The following is a 23,731-nucleotide window of genomic DNA, read 5'->3' on the forward strand; positions in this document are numbered from 1 at the left end:
TAAGCCCAGGTGTGCTTCTGGGGATTGACAATTGAAATGGCTTCTCCCCAACTCTGAGTACTAAATTTGAAGAGGTTTTGGGGGCATCTTCAACATTGCTGTATTTAGCTGGTAGAGAAACAGAAATGCAGACATTTCCTCAAATGACCACAAGAGGCAAAACTGGGTCTTCATGTGTTTTGAGTCGGAATCTCTGGAGTTTAGGTAGGAGAAGTCAGCCAGCTGATTATCTCAGGTTCTTTCTGCTTGGCCCTAAGATCAGTCATCTGGAATAGTTGAATGGAACATCATTGTGGTTAGACAATCTCTAGAAGCTGAGGACCTGAAGTGAATGCAAAATAGTACATGTTGTTTGGAACTGGGTTGGTTTTTTTTTTTTTTTTTTCATTATAAGACTCTAAAGTATCTTTTCCATGTAATGCAATAGACATACAAAATTGGGGTAAAATATCGGCATGTATATTTATGTATATGAAAGGCTTATATCAAATTATGTTTTTTCTTGATACAGGATATCCCTTCATGATAGTTGTCATGAGGGAGTTATGTAAAACTGAGTGGTAACATACTGGTGAAGAAAACTTCCTCTAATAGTGTGTACACTATACTTTCTTTGGTATTGTTTATTTTTTCCCATGAGATGCATTATTTTATTATATCAAAAGAAATTATATTTCTAAAAGAAAATTCTCCCATATAGCCAAAAATAGCAGGGTGAGCAGCCATCTTCTCAAAGCCACATTAGAGCCCAGTCACCTGTGCTTCAAACTACAAGTAAGCCAGGAGAACATGTTTCCTTCAGGTTCTGCAGGAGACAGGACAAGCTAAATATTTGAAGGGGATTGGAGGCGAGGACAGTGCATCATGAGAATTCAAGTCTCCTTGTTCAAAATTGGTTATAAATTTCAAAATGTAACAACAGAGCATGAGACTAAACTCAGGGTCCTTCTAAGCACCTGACCTGCTAGTGCACAGGTCACACTCCTCTACCCTGGCTGGAGGCATGAGGGGATGAGGATTAAATTCTGGTAAAAGTAAGAGAATACCATATGCCTGTTTAATTATGTAAACTTTTTTACTGTAAGCTTGTGAAATTCAAGAGTGAGGATGCTTTTCTGGACTTGGCAAATCTGTTGATGTGTTAGCAAGAAGCGCTCCATAGATGTCTATGCTTGTGACTATGTGGCAACTCTCAAAGGCAATGGTTCCAGAAGGGGTGAGTAGTGTTTCCAGTGTTATCAGAGGCTTAATAGGAGGGGGAGGGTGTTTCAGATTGAGAAATGCTGGAAATGCCTTTTCAGTCCCTCCAGGGACTCCATTCCCCTGTCCCCTAGCACGGCTGTGAGTCAGTACAGTAACATCCTGTGTTGCTTTGCCCGAAGATCGTTGGGACTAGATGGTCAATCCATGCTCTATAGTTCTTTATCTGAAGCTGGATTCTTCTGAAGTTCATAGCTTTTGCAGTAAGACACAGAAAAGTCAAGGGCAATCTCTTAAAATACTCAGATGCTGGTATTAAATGGTGAAATTGCATTAACTGAACCAGAGAAGAGAGTGGGTTGAGAAATTTGTTCTGCTTTGGAACATTATTTAATTAAATGCATTTTCCATGGTGTTTGAGAACTTGGTTGGGAAGATTAGGAAAAAAATCTCAAATGGTCACAAATAATTGATTCACACCAGGGTGATCATAATAAGGCCATACACCTCATGTTTGGATGGTGACCATCGTTCCTTATCTTTAAGAAAAAGATGCTAATGGGGCCACCCTGGTGGTGCAGCAGTTGAGTGCTGGGCTGCAAAGCTGCCCGTAGCTTCTGCAGCGCCCGTTCAATCCCCGGCTACAACCCGGTCACTGGGTGAGGGTCCCACATGGCACGCAGACCTCTCCTGCCGCCCGCTGCTCCCCTCAGCAGTGTACTTCGGTCCTTCGGCCTGCTCTGCTCCCTGCTCTGGCTCTGGTGAATTCTCTCACTCTCCCGCGCTTCTGACTGTACCCAGTGCTTGTATAAATAAATAAATCTTTAAAAAAAAAAAAAAAGAAAAAGATGCTAATGTATTATCTATGTAGACCTATCTTTTCAGGTTATCTTCTGCATAGTCTTTCCACATTAAAAGGTGCTGTCATACTCGAAGGTGAGGGACAACCACACACCACTCATTGGGGTGGCCCTGTGTAATTGGCATTTCCCTACTGTTCTTTGTGAGTTAGGTTCTTATTGCACTTCTCCGGTATCCAGCAACATTTTAAAAGTCTTATCTAGTAGCACTAAATGTGAAGATTTGCTACTGGAGATGTAAAATGAAACCTATATTCTAACACATTTAGGTTTTCAATGTTTTTCATTTTAGCCAGTTTAAAGAGGTTGATTTTTAGTCTGGCATTATATTTTGAAAGCTATGGAACAAAATCTATTCAGTACTTATTTATATATAACTTGCCTTTAATTTTCTTTAAGTAAAAGGATTCCTTTTAATTTTTTTTTAAGATTTATTTTATTTACAAAAGAGCCAGGGTAAAGGCCAGGTGCGTGGGAGGGTGAGAGGATTCACCAGAGAAAGGGTAGGGAACAGAACAGGCAGACCGACAAAACACACTGCTGAGGGGAGCAGCAGGAGGGCGAGACAGGAGAGGTCTGCCGTGCCACGTGGGTTGCTCAGAGGCCGGCAGGGATGGAACCCGCACTGCAGAGGCTGTGGACAGCTTCACAGTGCTGCGCTCAACCGCCTGCGCCACCAGGGAGGCCCTCCTTTTAATTTTTTAAACCTATTAAATTTCAAAATTTCACTCTAATATATATCTATATAGATAGATAGATATCTATGCATATATCACGTACTTTTTTTATAGACGATTTGAAAAATACTGACTTTTACCATAAAGTCCAATTTGCATTAATTCAAGGCTAGGGGGAAATTTTCGTCTACAAGATCTTATTATTTTAACATTAAATTTGAGCCTACTTGCCACTCTGGTACCCAGAAAATTGATGTGAAAGGGGGGTGTTAGTTAATTCCCAGGTGACACTGAAAATCAAATGACAGTACCTTAAATTGCTCAGTCATTGTGTGAAATGGTGTGTGATTATTTATTTGTGCCTTCTGTTCCAGTTTGTAGCAAATGTATTTGATTCCTACTAGTATTTTATTTTCTAAATCAATGTAGAACTTCTTTGAATTGTAGAGCTTCTTCTAATTTCTTTGGAATCACATTGCTTTTGTTTAATTCTAAAGACCTTGTATGTATTACACTTTAGCTACTTTACAATCTTGAACCTTTTTACCACCAGGTTCTGCACCATTCTAAGAATTTTGAAATCAGGAATTAGCTTTCTCATTTTTAATTTCTCTTTAATAATAATGAAGACTAATCTGCTAATTATGCCCCCTCTCCCATAGTATCTCATCTCATTCTTAACTTCACCTGCCTGTTTTCACGACCAGTGAGGACCTGCAAGTGATCTTTCACTAGCTCCCTAAATTCCACATTCTTATGTCATGTCTGCCAAGCTTATGCTGAAACTAGGGCAACAGATGACATCAACAATTTTCTCACTTCAGGTTCCAAGGGCTGTGGATCATAGAGGAAAGTGTTGTGGAACAGAAGGATCAGCTTTAGTATAAATGTGTATTCTCTAATCTCAATTGAGATATCTCTGCTATTCAGCAGTATTTTAAATTCTAGTTGATTTCCATTTTTGGTCCATTCTTGCCTTCAGATTTTATGACAGCCACTGGTTTATAAAGATTCAGATTATATTCTAATTTTTGTATTACTGAGACATTTGAGATTATATTTAAGCATTAGTTCCTGGTATTCAAATCCAATTGTGATCTACATTGCTGATACTTTAGCCCATCTTGACTTATGTCCTAGAAAGTTACATGTGATGAAAATGGTCTTTTTGATTCTGATAGGTCACTTTTCTCAATTAGTCTGGTGGCCTTTACTCAGTCCTCATTCTTTTTGTAGCACTTGACAGGACATGCTGCTGCTTCTGCCACTTTGCACCTACTCTCTGCCTCCCTAGCTACAGTGGCTTCCTTTCAGTCCCTCAGATGCCCTGAGTTCCTTTATGTCTCTGAACTTTTGCAAAGCAGGTCTACCTCCGGGCTTAATTGTCACTTTCAAAGAGAGGCCTTCTCAAATCTCTCAATCTGAAGGGGGTTTCTCTATTTCTTACAACATTCTTTCTTTATAGCCATTGCCACAATTTGTGTTTTTTGGGTTTTTTTGGTGGTTTTTTTTTTTGTTTTGTTTTTGGCCAATTCCTGTCTAATGTGTGTTGTCTTTAAGTTTCAGTCCCTGAATTAGCATCATTCCAGCCCACATTAAACTTTCAGTAAACTCTTGGATGATTGACAGTGGGAATAAAGTTTGACTTTTTCCTCCATCATCTGATTCATTATCTTTTGCCTTAGCAAAAATGCATTCCCTGCTTTCCTCTCTAGATAGCCTGTATTCTACTTCTCCTAGGTCTCATTCACGCTTCTAGTCTTCCCACATCTCCAGCCCTACCACCAAGGTCTTTAATGATTTCCCTGTCATATGGATCACAGAGTCTTTATTTTCACCTTTCCTAAAGGACATCTTCGTTTCAAAATTGTAATGCCCATGCTGATGGCCTTTTTCCCAGGCACTGAACTTGGAAGGTCCATTAAGGGCAGGAGTGGAGCCTCATTCAATTTAGTAACCCTCACAGCTTTAGTAACCCCAGGGCCATTTATAGTGTTTGAATCTAATACTTTGTCAGTTGTTGCGTTAATGAAGATATGTATCTTTTGACTACATTTATCTTCTCTGTAGGAGATTGACAGCTTTGAATTGGTTAAACTAGTTATTTGGCTTAAAATGCGGATCAACTATTTTTGCTTCTCAAGCTAATTTTCTCAGTCTACAGTTCTTCCATGTCAAAGGATGTTTTTTACTGGTAATGTTAATAATGTTACTACTTAAAGCTTTTTATAGTTAAAGAAATTCTTCATATTGATTATCCAGCATGGCCTATCAGTTACTTGATCAGACAGGTGGGATACATTTTACTATGAATAGAGAAGATAGAGCTCAGCAGAATCAAGCAGGGGGTCTAGGGCTACACAGCTAATATGGGCTACACAGCTAATATGCCGATCCTCTAACTGAGGTCCTTAAATGGGGATGGAAGAGAGAGAAAAATAAGGACTTACGTCTGGTTTTGGTCCCCTACAGATTACATTAAAATCTCAGGGGAGGTGGCAGTTTTCTTAAGTTATAACCTTACTTTAAGGTCGAAAGTGGAATCAGTGTCCTTATTTGAAAATCATTGCCATTCTTCCTCTATTAATAGATATGTCTGCATCCTGCCTTTGTGTTGGGAAAATTGTGATACTCTATATGCTTTCAAAGTTTTTGTTGTGATAAATTTAAGACAATTTCTACACTTAATATATACTTGATATCTTGGGAGGGGGAAGGGCTTTTTTAGTTTTCGAAACCATTTACTTATTTCCTCCATGAGAACTTGCAAGTATTCCAAGGGAAAGGCAGAGAATCTTGGCATCTGTTCTTCTTTGTGTGCCTTGAAGGTATCTGTTTTCTTTTCTATTTTTTTTTTTTTTGCAACAAGAGGAAATCTTAATAACTGAAGCTGATTATACAAGGAACATAAATATTATTCTATAGTCATATTCCTCTGTGCAAAACAGTGAATCTCAACTCTCACATTAACTTAAAACACCTCTGATGTCCAGGTCCCACCCACGAACAATGAACTCAGAATCCTTTGGGGGTAAGGTCTAGGCAACCTTAATTATTAAAGGCTGCCCCAGTTAATTCTGAGGTACAGCTCTGACTTAGAACCAATAAGATTTTCAATCAAATATATTGCCCTAGAACAAATAAGCTTGTAAAATAACCTGAAAATGAGCTTTTTATTTGAACATTTATAGACCTTTTTTGGGAGAGTGATTTCTTGAGGTTGTGATTGAGGGCCCAGATGGATATGGCTGCCTGCTTGCGAGAGACCAGGTATTGATATCTTGTTGGAGCTCATAGCCCTACTGGGAAGTTGTTTTTTAGAATAACTTTCATATTGTTGTTTATTGTAAATTGTTATCTAGAGCAATGTTCACATTATTCAGAACGTGTTTCTTTTAGTTTATTTAGCACTTTCATCTAAGTTTTATAATACTGGAAAAGAACTATTATAATCTGAACTTGTAATAACCTCATTAACTAGTTTGAATGGAACAATGAAAGGATGTTAAAAGTTAATACTTGATATAGTTAGAAGGAATTACTTGATTACCTTAAAATCTAGATGTATTAACCAAAATCAAGGGCTATGTTATATATGAGTCAATTCTTTTCAAATGAAAATCCTTTTGCCTGTTCTCCTGCTTTTTTTTCATCTTCTTTTGACACCGTATTTGAATTAGAATAGACTATCTCTTTCAGTCAAAAATTTCTGGAATAAGCAGCCTTCCAATCAAGTGTTGTAGATAGATGGGAAAGAACATCACCCTAACTTTTACAGCTAGAGTTTGTTCTTGGAATAAAGAGAAATCTTTTATAATAGAGATGCAGTTTACCTAAGAGTCATATTAATAAGTTTAAAAAAAGAAATCACCTTTTTGAATAATATATAAATTCATATGGTATCAGTGGTATCTAGGCATTTGGGACAATACATAATTAGTTTCAATTCCCTTTTGAGAAGAAGATGTGGATGTTAAAATAAATTGCTGATGAAGCATATACTTTGGAGAACAGTGTATTTCAAAACTTTGTGCAATATCAGCTATTTCTTTCAATGGTATGGAAATATAGCATAAGACAGAAGATTTATTAGGGGCAGTTTTAAGCAATTCTTACTGTGTAAAAGTTCATAGTTTGCTCATTTAGGAGTAGTGACTAAAACAAGAATAATAACAAATATTTATAGGCCTGCTGAGAAAACATTAGTTCTGTACAACTTCTGGCACCATTGTTTGTAGCCAATAAGCCAATAATAATCATTTGCTTGTATGAGCATAATCAGTATCACACTAATTAGGCATTTAAAAAGGCTTGGTCGTTTAGTTAAGTGCTACTCTTACAAAACCCTGAGTAATGGACTACTCCAGAAAAATCACCACTCTCAGAGTAGAAAGACAGAATTGTGAAACACATACATTCTGAGGGAGGAAGGGAGAAAAAGAGTTTGGAATAAATTGATTTTTATTAGGTAAAAGAGGAGAAACTGCCTCTATGGAAGGAGCTATTTGCTACTAGGAATAAATATTCTAAACTGCTCTTGCACAGTGGAATAGCTAATCATTCTCACCTTGAGGGAAGCTAATTAGGCTGCACTGTACACAGCATATGTAGTGTGAGACCCTACCCTAGCACTGTTTACTGTCTGCTCCCAAAGTTTTGGAGACACAATCACAATACTGTCTCTTCTCATCTTGCACACAACACTTTTGAAGTTTGTACCCTGAAATTGGTGCAGGTTATCATTTTGTTAAATATATCCAAAAGCTTTCATTCTCAGAAATAGAGCCCATTACATAGCTTAGGATTCATGACTCCTTGGTCATCATCTTTCTCGGATTTGCTTATTTTGGTAAACATTGGGTTCATGACCATTCCTTAGTCTCATTAAGTCTGAAGAAAATGAAGGGTTTGTTAAAATGCTCCCTGGGAAGAAATATTCAATTTAGTTGTTTTTCTGATGACATCTACAGTGTTAAGAAAAAATATTTAAATGGCTCAGTTCACAGAGACATACTCACTGTGTAAAAAACACAAATGTGTGGGAGTGTCCATTTTCTGCGTTTTTTTTTTTTTAAACTAAAAACAAACTAAAGCCCAACTATTCCTTCTCGGTCCTAAAATCTGAAATAACTAAGCTCTCAGGGTCAGCATCTACAACTCTGGCAGGTTGAGTTGATTAGGTGCGATTGCAGCCTGGTCAGTAATAATGACATATTAGTGTCCGTTTCAGTGGGGTGATACACACAATAATAACAATTTCTTGGGGGACAAGGGCAATGTTAAATCATTTGAGGGTGGGTTTTATCTTTTCCCTTAGAATTACAAGTACGGTGCTGTTTTCACTTCTTTGCATACAAATACAAATGTGAAAATATTTGTTCAAGGTCTGTTTAGAAGAGAGGCTTACTATTATGTGCAGCTCTGCCCCCACCATCTCCTGAGGACTTTCTGGGGGCCACACAATGGTAAAATTCAGTCCATTGGAAAATGTCATAAAGTTACATTATTTAGATAACTTAATTTGTATGTCTTCATTAGAGCTGCTTCAAGTTAGAGTTTCCAGTCAGTCGGGCCTGATGGAATCCATTCTAGCATGACTTGCAGACTACCCGCTGTAATCTCACATACTGTTAATGATTATGTATGACTACTTCGGGAGAGTCAGAGGTGTCACTGACAGATACAAACATAGCAGGTGCTTTTTTAAAGTAAGGGAAGGTACACATGTGGCAAGCCAATTAGCTTGACTCCCATACTCTAAATAGACAAAGAAAATAAAAAATTTGGAGGAAAAGTAAAAATGAAATAATGGCCAAGACTTCACTTATTTGTCAGCCAGCTCCATTTTGACAGGAGTGAGGCTCCTGGTCAGACATTAAAGGGCCCTCATGCAACACAGGGGCTTAAGAAATGCCATGGTGTGTAGACAGACATGGGCTAACGGGCGGACTCTGATGACTTGGGTTCTAATCCTGCGGAAAACTCATTAGCTGTGGGACACAGGCAAGCGCTTTTGTCTTTGAGCTTCAACATCTGCATCTTTAAAATATAGATCTCTTCCCTTTCTACCTTAGGGGGTTGGTGAAAGGTCAAACACAAAAATTGAAACAGAAATAATTTATTAAGTCTAAGAAGTCTCTAGATGGATATTAGTTATACATAATGACGAGAGTAACTAATTCCTGGGTAGAACAACAACTCCAGGACCACAGTGAGTTATATCTTGGGAAGAATAAAACTTTCCCTTAGCTGTATTTTAAGGCTGGTCCAGAGAAACTAAGCAAGAACCAGGAGAGAAAAGTGGAAGGCGATCCTCTCTTGGCCATTATTTATCTAGGAATTTAGGAGAAGAGCTAAGTACTCATATCCTGGCCTATTTCATCTGATCCTTAGAAACAAAACAAAACAAAAAGAAAACACATAATTAGCCTTCCAGATACATGTGAGGAAATGAGCCATGGCACTGAACAGACCTTTATTTTAAAATGTTCAGTTTTAAAAATAAATATCTTGCTCAGATAGAAAACTCTAGAAAAGCATATTGCTAACAAAATGTACCAACCAGTGTGATTTAACAAGTGTTATCATTCTGCCATATTTTTCTTGAGGTTTTTCCTGAAAGATGCATTGTTCAACATGGCAGATAGCACATATACATATATATTCCAATCTGTTGTGAAATCCTGCTTAAGTGACAATAAATTAATAATTTTTAAAAGACAGTTAAAGACAGAAAATAGTTACAGAAATAACAGTGGATCAGAGATGGTAAGAATCTTCTGGAAGAAATGTAGATGAAGAAACAATGATTGTTGCACTAAGAAGCTGAAACCTAAATGTCAATGTGACACAGTTTTACCCCAAAAGACTCAGGATTTGGGCTCTTGGAGTCTGGGATGAAACTGGGATTTGAGAAGAAGCATGAGGGAGGAGAAGTCTGCATTCTGAGGACTTAGATCACTAGATCCCCACTACACCTTGAACCCCATGCCACTCCCACTGTGACCCTCACAAGACACAGGAAGGGATACAGAATTTAAGCCTGGAGGCTCCTGACCCCGAGACCAAGGCTTAGCAGAGCTCAGGAGCAAGTGGCACTACTGACTGCAGAGCACAGCGCAAATTGACTGCTTTGAAGGATGATACAGATGAGGTCCCAGCCACCTTTCCCCTAAAACATTGGTGGCTATGAACCAGGTATCCTAAACAAAATAGAGAAAATGTTCATTTTCATATTTCTTGTTTGCTTGTTTTCCACTTTTGGAAAAAAAGGAAGAGATTGAAATTTAACTTTCTGCTGACTGCTAATGCAGCCCTGACTTCCCGATGCCTGGCTAAGAACAGAGGCCTATGGACCTCGTTAAACTAATAATTACCGGTTATATGCAGACAGAAAGGTGCTCATTTCCTATTATCACTTCTGCAGGAATTCTTGCTCTCAAAGAATATTTCTACTTAAGGTGTCATATATTCCATTCTCTCATAAAAGGAAATTTATTATTTATGTTAACAAATATTTGGATGGCTTACGTTTGAATGAGGAGTTCCCTAATGAAGTGGCTCCTAACATTGATTCTTACCAGATTTTTTTCTAGATATTATGTCATATACATTTTTATGTACATGCTTTTGTTGTTTTGTTTTTTCAGTTGACAAGTGAAGCAGAAAGAGATAAGCAATTTGTCCATAGACACTTACATAGTTAGTGGCAGTAGCAGAACCATAATTTTTGAAAATGGTGTGTGATTATCAGTGAGAATACATAGTAACCACTAGCAATTTGTAAACCACAATGTGGGATTTGAAAGGTTATATTAATAGAAAATAATTACTAGAAATTAATGGGAATTTTTAAGGCCCCAGGTAGATAAACTATTCAATTCACTGTCCAATTGCCCATTTCATTCTCCCTTATGAGTTTGCCTTCTTGATAAAAATTGCTCTTGGTCAGCACTTTACCCATACACTGTTCCAGTATTAGGATTAGGATTCTCTAGTGGTGTGTACGGGGCAAGACACATGAGAATCCCTGGAGAAGGAGTAGGATTTTTGAAAGCACACCAGATATTACTAAGGGGTGTGTGTTGCTCAAATAAATCCTGTGGAGTTTGGTAAAAGGTTCAGCATTATTGCTAGAGAATTGTTTTAATTGAGTAATGAAGTCTAACGGATTTAGGAAATTGAAATAAAATATGAAGATAAATACAAATCAGAATGATAGTCTCATTTCTAAAATCTGCACAAATTCATAAGAAGAGCAAGATTCCCTCATAATAATTCATTTTACTATTTAAGAACATCAAATAATTTCTTGCTATTTTTTCTAGCTGCAGAGCAATTTTCACCCAATTTCAATATAAATAGATTTGTACATTTCAAAGAAGTGGATGTGTTTCTTACTTGGAAAGTAATTAAAGAATATGATTTTTATAAATGTTTCCTTATATTCCAAATGTGGTTTTGTATTTTACATTCATATACAGTTGATGGCCCTTTTAGGTACCTTCCTAAGAATTCTTTGATGGGGTATGTCTCAGTGCACAGTTTGTATTTAACTCAATGTCTGGTCAGTTATACTGAAAGTGGTCTGGTAAGTGAGTAATTTATTCTAGTGATGGCTGGTATGGTGAAGAAGCTCAATATCTGGGTGAATATTTCCAGAATTTTTTACATAAGCCTGTTCTGTGATTTTTTTCTGACATATTTGTTCATGCCTATAATTTGCATCAGGCAGTGAGTATAGGGTGCAAAGGACTGTGGAAGGATTCTACCCATACTGGCTTTCCATCATTGCGTCAAATCCTGTGTTGATCACAGTTCTTTTTCAGGCTTGGCATACAGTAGCCTGACCTGAAATTCTGTTACTCCTTTTTTGGAGCCTTTTCCCCTTCAAACCTATTGAAATACAGTTCCTAGCTATCCAAACCAAAGTAGTTTTCCTTGTTATCCCCTCTAATAGAGTTATTTTCCCTTTAAAACATTTCTAATAATGTCAAATTGTATTCTGTTAATTGTTTATATATTTTTTTATATCTCTTTCTGGTACATAGTAGATGCTCAACAAGTATTTGGTAAAAGAATGCATAACACAAAAACCTTAATTTTACATGTAACAGGAGCTTCCACCACTTTCTAATCCTTGAGAGATAGGTATGAGGGACATCCAGGGAACAGGGTTCAGATAAAAAGTTTTCTACATTCTTAAAAAAGACAGTAAGAAGTAGCACCTTTTTTCAAGGGTTGTCATCTCAGAAAGTGATATCTAGAGCTGCAGCTGTGTCAGAGTCCTCTAACCAAGGGGGGAATAATCCTATGGGAAAGTAGACTTGCAGAGGAGGGTGGTAAAAATACAGAGCCTGCGAGATCAATAACAGGACTGCCCTGTCTTTGGATTTCTTTCTATGTGAGAGAATTAAGCTCTTTGAGGTCTTTGTAAATTTGTTCACTGTAGTACCCTTATACCTAGAACAATGGCTGGCATTGCAGTATATACTCAACAAAATACAATAATTTATTTAAATCAAGGCATTCAAAGGTATCTTCTTGAATATAGTGGGTTCTAATGGCAAAATCAGAGAAAGAAATGTTTGTATAAATGTTATCAGTCTTGTTAGTCCTTAAAAGTGGCTATTGAGTTGTTCCTCTGTGCTTAGGCATTGCCTGGTGCTGATATTTATGTAACATTTTATTCCCACAGAAGTTACAATCGTCTTGATCTTTTAGACAAGAATCTAAAATTCACATTCCGCAAAGCAGGCTTAAAAATTTTAAAGCTGCCTTGTGAGGGGATAGGGAGAGATATCCTTTTAGGAGATGACAAGATAAGAAAAAGAGAAGTAACAAGTGCTAATTTTTCTTGTCATGTAAATATTGGGATCCTCCCATTATGGCTTAAGCTGTAATCTGTTGTTGACATATCAAAAAGGACCTAAATCCATATATATGAATCTACCTCCACAGGTTTGGGAAGTTTTATTGCACCATTTTTCTAAATATTGTTGTTAGTTGTGTGAGAAAAGCAGGTTGTTTGATATTTTTGAATGGAGCAAATAACTCACCAGGATCTCCTAAAGGATTGGACATGATAATTACAAAGGTGTGGTCTTCTGGCCCTTTCTGAACACTTTGCTTGCAGTCCTACATGTCCAGCTATGTCAGAGGGAACACCATCTATAATGACAACTGTTATTAGAACTAAAGCACAAAGGGGTTCTTTTCTCAGACCATATCTGAAAGGAATATCTTGAAGAGTGAAAACCCATCCTAATAACAAATACTTACCATTGAACTTTGAGGGTTATGAGCTCTATTAAAACTGTGGGGAATTCATAATAATGGAATTTACTTTTCTTCTGATTTGCCTTATATAAGCTACCAGAAATAAATGTACTTTTTAAATGTTCAGTGAGCAATCCACCTAATTCCCTCTCTCCTAACTGGAACTTCATTTGCATTTCCATTACCTTACCTTCAAAGAGATACCAGTTTAACTTGCACATTAAGTTGGATTTACTTTATTATAGGGAAGAGGAAACAACTTTCAGATATATAATTCGATACTGACTTCTTTCCGCTATTTTCAAAAAGGCCACTTAGCTAGTATTTTTGATGCATTTCCGTACACCTAGTATGGTATCTCTAACTGAATCTTTAATTCCCTTGTTATAACAGAATTTCTTGAATCCTTGCTGTAGTTCCACCATCCTCATATTATGCTTTTACAGCAATTCCCTAGACTCAAGAAGGTGAAGGATGAAGTTTATAATGGTGTTGAATACCAAACTGTTGCTTGATTTATTCAGGAAGGTTGTTATATACTGGGATCAAGTGACAGCTTAAAAGCTAGTATAATTCATCATCATCAGTTAATTTTCACTGGGTGTCCACTGGGTGCTGAACACTGTACAAGGCTCTTTGTCAGCCTGTATGTGCCTGATAAGGTTGATGGAACTCTAAGAAGATGGAATCTTGTCCGTAAGGCACAGTTATATAATCAAAGGCAAGTCAGCAAATGCCCAGTGTTGTCAAGCTGTGTACAAAATGTACAAGACTAAAAGTGCTTTATTTTTTTTTTTTGAAGGGTTCTTGTCAGCAACTTGAGGTCCCATTCTCATTAATAGCTATACTGCTACGGGAAGAAAGGGGGTGATGTTGAATGGACCGTCTCCTGTGGTCCAACCCTTGGCTGTACACACATACTTTTTGTTCTTGCACATATAATTTCAAAATATTCCTACCTAATGAAATCCAGTTATTCTTCACACAAACATGTGTTGTATTCTGCCTCTCCCTATCAAGAGACAAGTCAAAGTCACATCCAGATGATGCATCTAGAGCTAGTGTTCCAGTGACCTCTAGGTGATGTTTATTCTTCCTCTGAAATGATTAAAAAAATCTGACCAATAAGATTGGATGTGGCTCCTAATAATCCCATAATAGATGGTGTAAATCGTATTGGATTGTATCATTATGAGGAGACTATAGGATAGCTGCAGTGTAAACTCTCAAGTACAGTCCTGGTTAGGGAATAAATCATATTCCCCTGGTTAAGGATGGATAGGAGATGATGAAGCTGGTGCCACTGATAAGCATCTTTTAATCTTTCTAATTTTTTTGTTATTTTTAATTTATATATTTTTTATATTTTTCATTTTTGTACAATGTATGAATTTTCATCTTGGTTATAGTCCCCGTAAAATTCCCACCACCCTACTTATCACAGGAATGTAGAGTATCCAAATAAGGGATCAGGGAAAAAAAAATTTATTAATGAATTACCATTGTTTTGCATGCTTGTTAATATTTTCACAGTATAGGATTTCTCCCCTCAGTTGTGGTCCCCCAGCTCCCCCACCACCAAAGCACCCAGAGTCCTCCCCCATGGTCTGGTGATGAGCATCTCTTTGTTAAGTGTCTTCCCTGACCTTGGCCTAGATTTTGTGGCCAGTAACTGTGCTTACCCCGGGAATATCTACTAAGAAGTTTTCCCTTGTTAGGCTATCTCACGACTATCTGGGAGAAAGACTTTAGGGAGGATGCTCTTACAAGGGCCTGGTTTTGTTTTTTTTCCTGACTGGAAACAAGGACTTAGAATCAGAGATTGCTTTAGAGTGAAACTGTTACAGGCCTTTATTTGCTGGTCTGGGGATCTTCATAGCAATTCCTTAAACTTCTTTGAGTTGTTTACCAATATGCTTTTTTTGGAGGCAGTGGTAGAGGACTTCATGTTCTGATAACTGACATGACTTGCTGTATCAAATAATAATCTTTGACCCTGGGCCCTTACCTTGCCACTTTGGGTTTTTAACTCGGGGCTTTCTCGTCTCCTTTAGTCTCAATGGAAGGGCTTCCTGTCACGAGCTCTCTCTGTGGGTGAGGGCTGCTTACAGGCTTTGTGGTCCTTGAAGGCTATAATCAGCCTACAAAGTGTCTAGATGAATTCTGGTTTCCAAAATTTAGGGTTTTCAGTGTGTATGCTTTTTTTAGTTGTTGGCCACTTTAATTTTATCGTAGTAAACAATGCTTAATGTGCATAGATGTTGAACTTGGTTAAGTAGGTAAAGTATTTCTGAAATGTTACTTAGAAAGACGGTACTTAAATATGTCCCATTCCATTGTCATTGACAATCAGGTGTTTTTTAAGTGATTACTTATAAGAAGAATTACTTAAGTAAGAAAAATCTTTCTCTAGTGGTGAAACACTCACAAGCTATATAAAATGTTGAACTGATATTCTTAAGATTGAAGTATATGCAGTAGCTGCCTGATGCTTACTTATTTAGTGCCTGGATATTGTTTTGAGGATTCTGAGGAAAGCTTCAATATATTTGTTGAAATAAATGTAACAACAGTGGGACTTTTCAAGGTTCAACTTGCTCACTAATTGAGTCTTAAAAAAAACAAAGAATTGCCCTTTCTATTGATACAGCTATGTATTTAAAATATATATATATATATGTATATCTAAAAAAAAAGGTATTTGCCTTAAATGTACCTATTGTTGCTACCTGTTAGAAAACCTTAGGAGTGATTCTTTAAAGGAACATGAGCACATTCTCCCTTGCAAAATATCACATTATAAAATATCCAGTGTGTAAAATAGATTTTCAGATAATTTTACCTTTGTGCTACCTTTTCATTAAATCAATATATTTTTCTGTGATGCAAAAATACTGTTGGGGCCATTTATTATCTGCAAAATATAAGGGTACATATGTTTATTTAGATACATTTATTAGGTAGTTATAAATAATTTTAAGCAATGGTGCTTTTATCAGTTGAACCAAATGATGGAAAATACCTATTGAGTCAGAAAACAAAGGGAAATGCCACAGCAAGCAGAAATTTCATCTTTACCAAAGGACTATGTGGGAAGACAATTGATCTGCTAATGTGTAAGTAGAGTTTGTAGACAACAATCTGTAATAAAACATAAACTGAAAATATTCTCAAATCTGTGTGGTGGGCTCATATTTTCCAGAGGAGTTGACTAGAAACCATGATGCACAATAGTTGGCATAGAGTTAGACCACATTTGTCATTCATTGGGAGATAAATACATGTGTTAGAGAAGAAGTACACTTGAAGAGGCGCTATTAAGATTTTGCTATTATTGCTTTACTGTCTGGAGACTTTTCAGTAATACATGCAAATCTTAAAAGAAAATGCCAGTCGTTTTCCTTAATAATTCTTATATTTGAATTTATTTTTCTATCAAGTCATAATTTTTTGGAAAAATGAAAGGTAATGTTTGTGCATTTTTTGCAACCTTTTTGCAAGAAGATTTGAAGTTGATTTATAGAAAAACAACCCTAGTAACACAGAATCAATGTTATAAAAACCAAATAGTAAATCAGAACAGTATGGGGAGAAGTTAGGTCGGGAGAGTAAGGAAGGTCTGTCATGGGGAGGTAAACCTCTCATCCACAGGAGGGCCTGTCCTTTCCTCTCTTCGCGCTAGTGATAAGTGTAATGCTCAGGCATCAGAGGAACTTTCTCAAGCTCTCATAACCCTGAACTAATGTCTCTAGAATTCAAGCCCTAGTGGGTCTTAGTGCCTCTGTGCTGCCCACCACCTGCTGTTACCCGGGTCTTTCTTGAGGAAAACAGTTGTACACAAATTGCTTCTGCTAAAACCATGGCCAACTTGTCCCAGCGAGCCTGGGACTATTCTGGTTTGACACCTTCCTTTTTCCTGAGCAAATGGGAATGGCTGGTTACCCTACCTGATTTCCTCCTAGCTACAGTAGAGAATAGTAATTGAATGGAGTTATATAACTGTCTTTAAATAACAGAGTAAGGATGGGCTACTTGTCTGACAAAACTGTATGATACATCATCGCTCAGTCATAATTAACTCTTGCTTTGCAAAGTTGAACTGCTGCTTTAAGTTCCCCACAGGTTGTGGATTTTGTAGTACTCATTCTGCTGCTTCTACTATATTATTTTTATTCTTACCAGTGAAACATGGTATCATTCAGGTCTTCTGACTCTGTATTCATCTTACACAGTTGTTAATAGTCCTCGACAGGAGTGATTAACAATGAGTTTTATAACAGTGAGTCCCAGCATTAATCCTGTGTCTGAATAAAAGTTTATTTCTTACATAAGAGAATGAGTTAGCATTTAGGTCAGTGAGAGACTCTCCTCCCTGCAGCCGTGCAGCTTCTTTCTGTTTGGTTTCTCCAACATCCTTTATTTCCCTCAGCTGTGGTCAAAGCTAGGTTGCTGCCAAGTGCAAGAAAGCAAGCACAGAACACACCCTAGGCCTAGAAGTGGCAGAAATAATTTATGTTCTCTTTATGTTCTCTTATGTTCTTTAGAACAGGGATACCTTGCCAATCAAACTGCTAGTAAGTCTGTGAAATGGGTTAGTCAAGTGTCCAGGATCAAAAGGAGAATGGATTTGGGAAGAAGCTAGCGGTCTTCCAATTTCAGACTTACTTACATATGTCTAAGTATTTCTGAATGTCCTTTATGAAGTGAAGGAAAAAGATTGATTTTCCAAACAGCTTTCAAATTTTAACCTTGTCTTTTGGGTAGAAGTACCTCAAGTCCTGCCACCTGGTGATTTATCCTCACGAGTCATTAAAACTGAATTATAGTTAAAAATGCAATAGATGTGATGTATTCTCAGGGCAGTTCCCTTCATCCTGCAATTTCTGTTTTCATAGTTGTAGAATTTGATTGGGATTCTCAAATTGACCAAAAAACATCACAATTTCAAATGTTTATTTACTGTTTCAGTATGAAACATTAAGATGGATAATACAATATGTGATGAAAGACACCAGAAGCTCAAGAGGTAAATAAAAAATATTAGCAGGCCCTGGGAGGTGAACTAAGAAAACAGAAAAGGAAAAACACATCCAAACTGTGAGCATGGGGGCTTGTCCAGTGGCTGCCTGCTGAAGAAGGCTTGCATCAAGCTGGTGGGCAGAGCTGGCCATTGGCACATTTATTTTAGCCAGAATTTATGTTAGAACAGTAAAGTAGTATAGTTTGAACATGTTAAAGTGACTTTTAAAGCTTTTAGTATTCAGATGCATATTTCATGTAAAATAAAACTAATTTGTCAGCTATATAAATACATAAATTCTCTCTACATCAATATAAATTATCCACCACTGTAATGTTCCAGTATGTTTGTCACATAGTGACCATGGCACAGCACAATACCCAACAAAAGCTTTGTAACTATCCCTGGAAGTGTAATTTAGGTTTCTACCAAGTCATTTTCCCTCCTCCTTATTCTATTTTGATCATTTTGTTACTAGCAATTTTAAATCCAAATCATTTAACTTTGATTATATATATATGTACAACAACCATTTAAATTGACTAAATGGCATGAGAATTCTTTTGAAATTTTATTAAATCTGACTTGTGTAGAGACCAGGGATTGAATATGATTTGCGCATGCTAATAGATTATATGCTGTAGCAAAACGTTGCATTATATTGCAACTCTAGCAGCTGCAGTTTCAAGTATAGTTACTACCAGCTACAATATCACCCAGTTTAAAAAAAAAAAAAAAAGAAAAGAAGCTCATGCTGTTGATTCATTACTGCCATATTTGTTATTCTTATTGGAAATCACTAGATCTAATTCGGTTGGTTTCCTTCCTGATTGAAAACATTTGAACCTAGAAAGCACAGTATTTCTTAAGACATTTGTAGCTATTCATCCTGGTATTAGAATTACAATCATGCTGCATTGTGCAAGCAATGATTATTTTTAAAACATCTTCACACATATGGTAAGCGGGTGTCCAGTGCTATCCAGGTTTGAAATGCTGAATGTTCATATACTGGTATTTGAAATTTTGATGTGTATTTCATTTGTTACTGAATATCAAGAATACCTTTTTTTTTTGCTCAGATAGAATAAGTTTAAAATGGGGTCTTTTGTAGAAGCACCCATCCTGTTTAGAATGATATAACAGTTGCTGAACGCTCACATATCAAATAAAATGCCAGCTTTCTGTAGAAAAGAGGTGTCAAAAAGTTTCTTTGTACCTTTAACGCATGTGATTATGTAGTACAAAATGCAGAGTTTGTAAAATTTCTTGAATATACAGGCAAAAAAATGAATAATTCAAAACAACTCATAAGTTCTACAGTCTATTGTCCCTTTATAACGCAGGCAGAAGATAGCAGTGCGCTCCCAATAGAGCTGAATTTGCACAAGTTACACCTCTGAAAATGCCAGATGGTCTATGGTCTACTTTTGAGAGCTGTCACATATGTAAAGATTTGAAAAAAGAAAGACAGCTGAATGAGAGCAGTGGATCATTAAAGGGAGAGTGAGGGTCCCTAGGCATCACTTGTGTTTTAAGAAGCATTGTGTCGTTCCCATACGAGTGTGCTTTTTTTTTTTTTTAAAGCCATACACAACTTTTACACAATAAGGAAGTCTGTTGAAAGCCACGTACTTAGGATTTAAGCAGTCAGTTTTGTTCCTTAAGAAAAAAATCAAGATTCTGACTTGGGTTTCGTTATAATTTTACCATAAGATACAAGTCATACCCATAAATATTGATAAGGTTAAAATAAATGGCTGTTAAGGTAACTAATCTAAGGCTTATTCAGTTTGGAGTTGACCTATATACTACATGCAACTGACAAACTCATAAAATTAAGAAACTGTTTTAATATCAGAAAAGTGGAGTGAAGAGAAAATATTTGTCTACTTGGCCATAAATACAATCTGTATACAGTAAAAATTAGGTGGTCGTGAAACAAAAAAGAATGTATTATTATCTTCCACCAGAAATAGAAATCATTTTGAAGTTTGAAATGTAGGTAAAACATTAAGGATATGTTTGAATATCACTCCATCCATACGCAGTAATTTGCAAATAGTCAATTTTGATAGTAGAAAAAAAGGTCAGGTCAATTTTAGAATTCTGTGGCAAGATACTGCTCTTATCACTTTGTGTTTATTGAGACTGTTTGTTACATGGTAATCCAAATTTACTTTGGATTGTGGAATATGACAGCACAATTTGATTGGTAAGGAGTCTCCTAGCATTGGTCAATGACATGACGATGTAACGAAACTCTCACATTGCGTGAATTATTCTTTTCAGAGAAAAAGTAGCCCAGGCATTCCATTTATTTGGAGAGATTACAGGAAAGTGCTCTGAAAAGAGCACCAAATTAGGTTGAACTGTCTTATTTGGCATCCCTTTAAAGACATATGCATAACTAGCTTTATGTTCAATAGCAGTCATTAGGATGTCATTCTAGCTGATACAAGAAGTTACAGGTGCAGCAAATTAATCTCCAGATCAAATGATCGCACGTCCATAAGAACTAGATCTTCTCTTGCAGATGCCTTGATTGTGGATTTTAGTTATATAACTGCTAAGTAGAGAAGTAACCTTTTCTTATCACTAGTTAGGAGAAAACCAAAGTATTGTGATACGTTTTGCAACTACTACCCTGTGGTATTCTCAGATTCTTAATTTTTAGACTTCTTTACAACTAAAGAACTGGAAAATGGTAAAATTTCCTATATTTTAGAAATTAGGCATTAATGCTAATGGATTTGTTATGAAAGCATATTTTTGTTGAATGAATCATTTTTTCTTGAAATATATATACTTATGGATAGACTATTTTAATGTTAAGACTTCTTAAGAAACGTACGATATGCCAACAACAATGTAAGTAAAAAATGTATGCTAAAGACTGAAATAGTGTATATTTTTGAAAAAGAAAGGTTCTAAGTCTTAACTAGTCCCCAGATAACAGATAATCAGTCCCTTTTAGCCCCTTTTAATCAATGCCATGTAAAACTCATTTCTTTATATGTAATATTTTTTCTAAGTTGGGAAGTTTTTAGTATGCAGATTTAATTTACATTTCAAAGCTATTATAATCATAAATAGAAAAAAGACAAAACAGTAATTTTAGATTTTAATGTTCTAGGTAATTATAAAATAGTAAAATGTAGACAATGGTTTTTGTCATTGTATTTGCTTGAAATACCATAATTGATAACTTTGTGTAGAAACTACACAATCAAGGTAAATGTTGACTTTAATAATAATGCCATACTTTAACCAGTGTAAACAGATAACTTTTAAGGTGAAATCTGGGCTCTTAGCCACAAAAACCAGAATCTATTTTGACTAATTTAAGTAAAAAATAAATTTATTAGCAGAACACAGATTCTCCTAAGAGCTGCACAGCCAAGAATCATGCCTGTTCATTCAGTGGGGCTTCTCTAATTAAAAAAAAAAAAAAAAAATCACCCCTGTACCATTGGCCCACTAACACCAGTAAATGGCTTCTTCAATGTTTGTGGCCGGAGGCTCCCCTCCTCCTTGGTCTCCCTACCCCCTGCATTGTCACTTCCGAATGCAGGTCATGCTTCTGCTTGGTAGAACTTAGGTCACGTACGTGCCCACGAGATACTGAGTCGTCCGGGGACGTGGTAGAGGACTAACCAGAATCAGTGAGGGTGATCAGAAATGCTGGGCAGCATTTATGATGAATCGTTACCCTGTTTGTTTCATGATTTGTTGTCCAAAGAATCAAGTCAGTTTGTCCTTCTTTAGCATCATGCTGTTAAGAGGCTTTTGTATTTTTCTTATACACTAACATTTTGGTCTTCACATATAGGCATTTAATACAGCTGGAGTGTACTTGCATGCTCGTCCATGTACCTACAAATACATGTTGGAACTCTGCTAATCCATTGGTTTCTATGTCTGCATGTGAACTGGCATGGCACTGCTTTAGTCACTGTAGTGTTTAATAAGACTTTAGTAAGTCAAGTCCCACAACTCTTTCCCCTAAAACTTTGCTGGGTGAGTCTTGATTATAGTTCCTTACAGATTTTCTTGAGCTTGTCAAGATCCATAAACAAGCCTGGTGAAAATTTCATGGGGATTGTACTATTCAGATAAGTTGGGGGAAATACAACGTTATCAGGACTAGCATATTTATACTCTGCATTTAATAAGGTTTTATGTCTTTTAGAAATTTTTACCAGGAAATAGGTCCATTTTTTTCCTTGTTTAATTTCTACAGACTTAAAGGATTTTTGTTGTTTGTTGCCTTTCAGCCCCTTTCCCCATTCCCCTTTGTTATTTCAAAGTTATTTTTTTCTTATATGTTTACTAAGTGGTTACTAATTTAGCATTTGGAACTTTGTTGATTTTTAGTATGGCTGATCCTGTGGTAATCTGGCTAAATTCTTAATTTTTCCGAATTATAGTCTTAGATGTCACCTAGAACTTTCAAATCATATATACACTCAAAATTTTTTTTCCTTCTAATATTCAGACCTGTTACTTCTCTTTCTTTATTGCTTTTATTAGGACCTTTGGTATAATGTTTCATACAGTTTATTTTAAAATAAGAATTAAGAATAAAAATGGAATGATTTGGTTTCCAGAATTTAAAATAAAACTATATTTCTATATTGTCCAGATTTGAATCCGGAATTCATTGTTCTTTTCCTTCTAATTCAAAAGATAATCAAGTACTTTATCTTTATCAGGACTATTGAGCTAGTGCTGCTGTGTCTGTTGCATCCAAAAGACCTGGCGCATGGAAAACAACATTTGCTGAAGAAGTGTTCAGTTACTTTTTCAGATTACTCACTTAAATTTTAATTTTAAAAAAGCTCCCAAACCAGACACTTTTTTTTTTTACTCTTCTTTCGCTATCTTTCGTGTAAAGTCACCTTTGATAATCCCGATTCCATTTTTTCTTTTAGCAATTGTGCCTGATCTGTGTTCATGTTTATTAGTACTTTCCTTTTGTTTTCTTTTCCTCTTCATTTTGAGTTTCATGGGTAACATCCCAAAAGTCCATTACTGAATGTGTTTTGATTATCTTCAAATAGTATTATCTTTTTCTTAGCGGGATAAACTTTTCCTGTTTTTTTTAACCTAGCCCAGCCTCAGCGCTTGCCTCAGCTGCAGACTTCAGCACAGGAAGCTAGTGAGGAGGAAATAGGCAAGATAAAGAATGGCCACCCAAGTCTGAGCAATGGAAATGGAATTCACCATGGGACCAAACATGCCTCTGCAGATAACCGAAAATTTTCAGCACCTGTTTCTCAAAAAATGCATCGAAAAATTCAATCCAGCTTGTCTGTAAACAGCAATATCAGTAAGAAGAGTAAAGTAAATGCTGTCTTTTCCCAAAAGACAGGTTCTTCACCTGAAGGTAAGTTTGAGCTATATGCATATTTTATTTGACCAGATGTAAAATTATATTCACTATTATTTGATAGAGCAAACATAAATGCAGACTCTTGCTTATCCTTCAGACAAACAGGCATTTGTGGTAAAATGTAACTTCTCCAAAGGAAAACAAACTAGGAAAGGAAACTTTGGTAGCTGATCTCCTGCCTTAGAATATTGCCTGCTAAAATGAATGTATAGTCGCTACAATATTTTAGTGGCATAAGACTTTGAGTATTTTTTCTGTTCAATATGTTATTCTGTGGTTCAGGGATAAAATTGCCTGCTTG

The 23,731-nt window shown here is 36.4% G+C and overlaps 1 protein-coding gene across 1 annotated transcript in view; it reads left to right on the plus strand.

Moving 5' to 3' along the window:
• The window catches only part of MDFIC (MyoD family inhibitor domain containing), a gene marked incomplete at its 3' end in the record, with an annotated part of 83,792 nt that overhangs the window by 27,908 nt on the left and 32,153 nt on the right, over positions 1–23,731 (plus strand). The window contains exon 3 of the mRNA XM_084230266.1: positions 23,149–23,424. Within this exon, the coding sequence (XP_084086392.1) occupies positions 23,149–23,424 (276 nt within the window). The remainder of the gene's footprint in view (positions 1–23,148; positions 23,425–23,731) is intronic.

This window comes from Talpa europaea, assembly GCF_964194135.1.
Source record: "Talpa europaea genome assembly, chromosome: 3".
Taxonomy (NCBI): domain Eukaryota; kingdom Metazoa; phylum Chordata; class Mammalia; order Eulipotyphla; family Talpidae; genus Talpa; species Talpa europaea.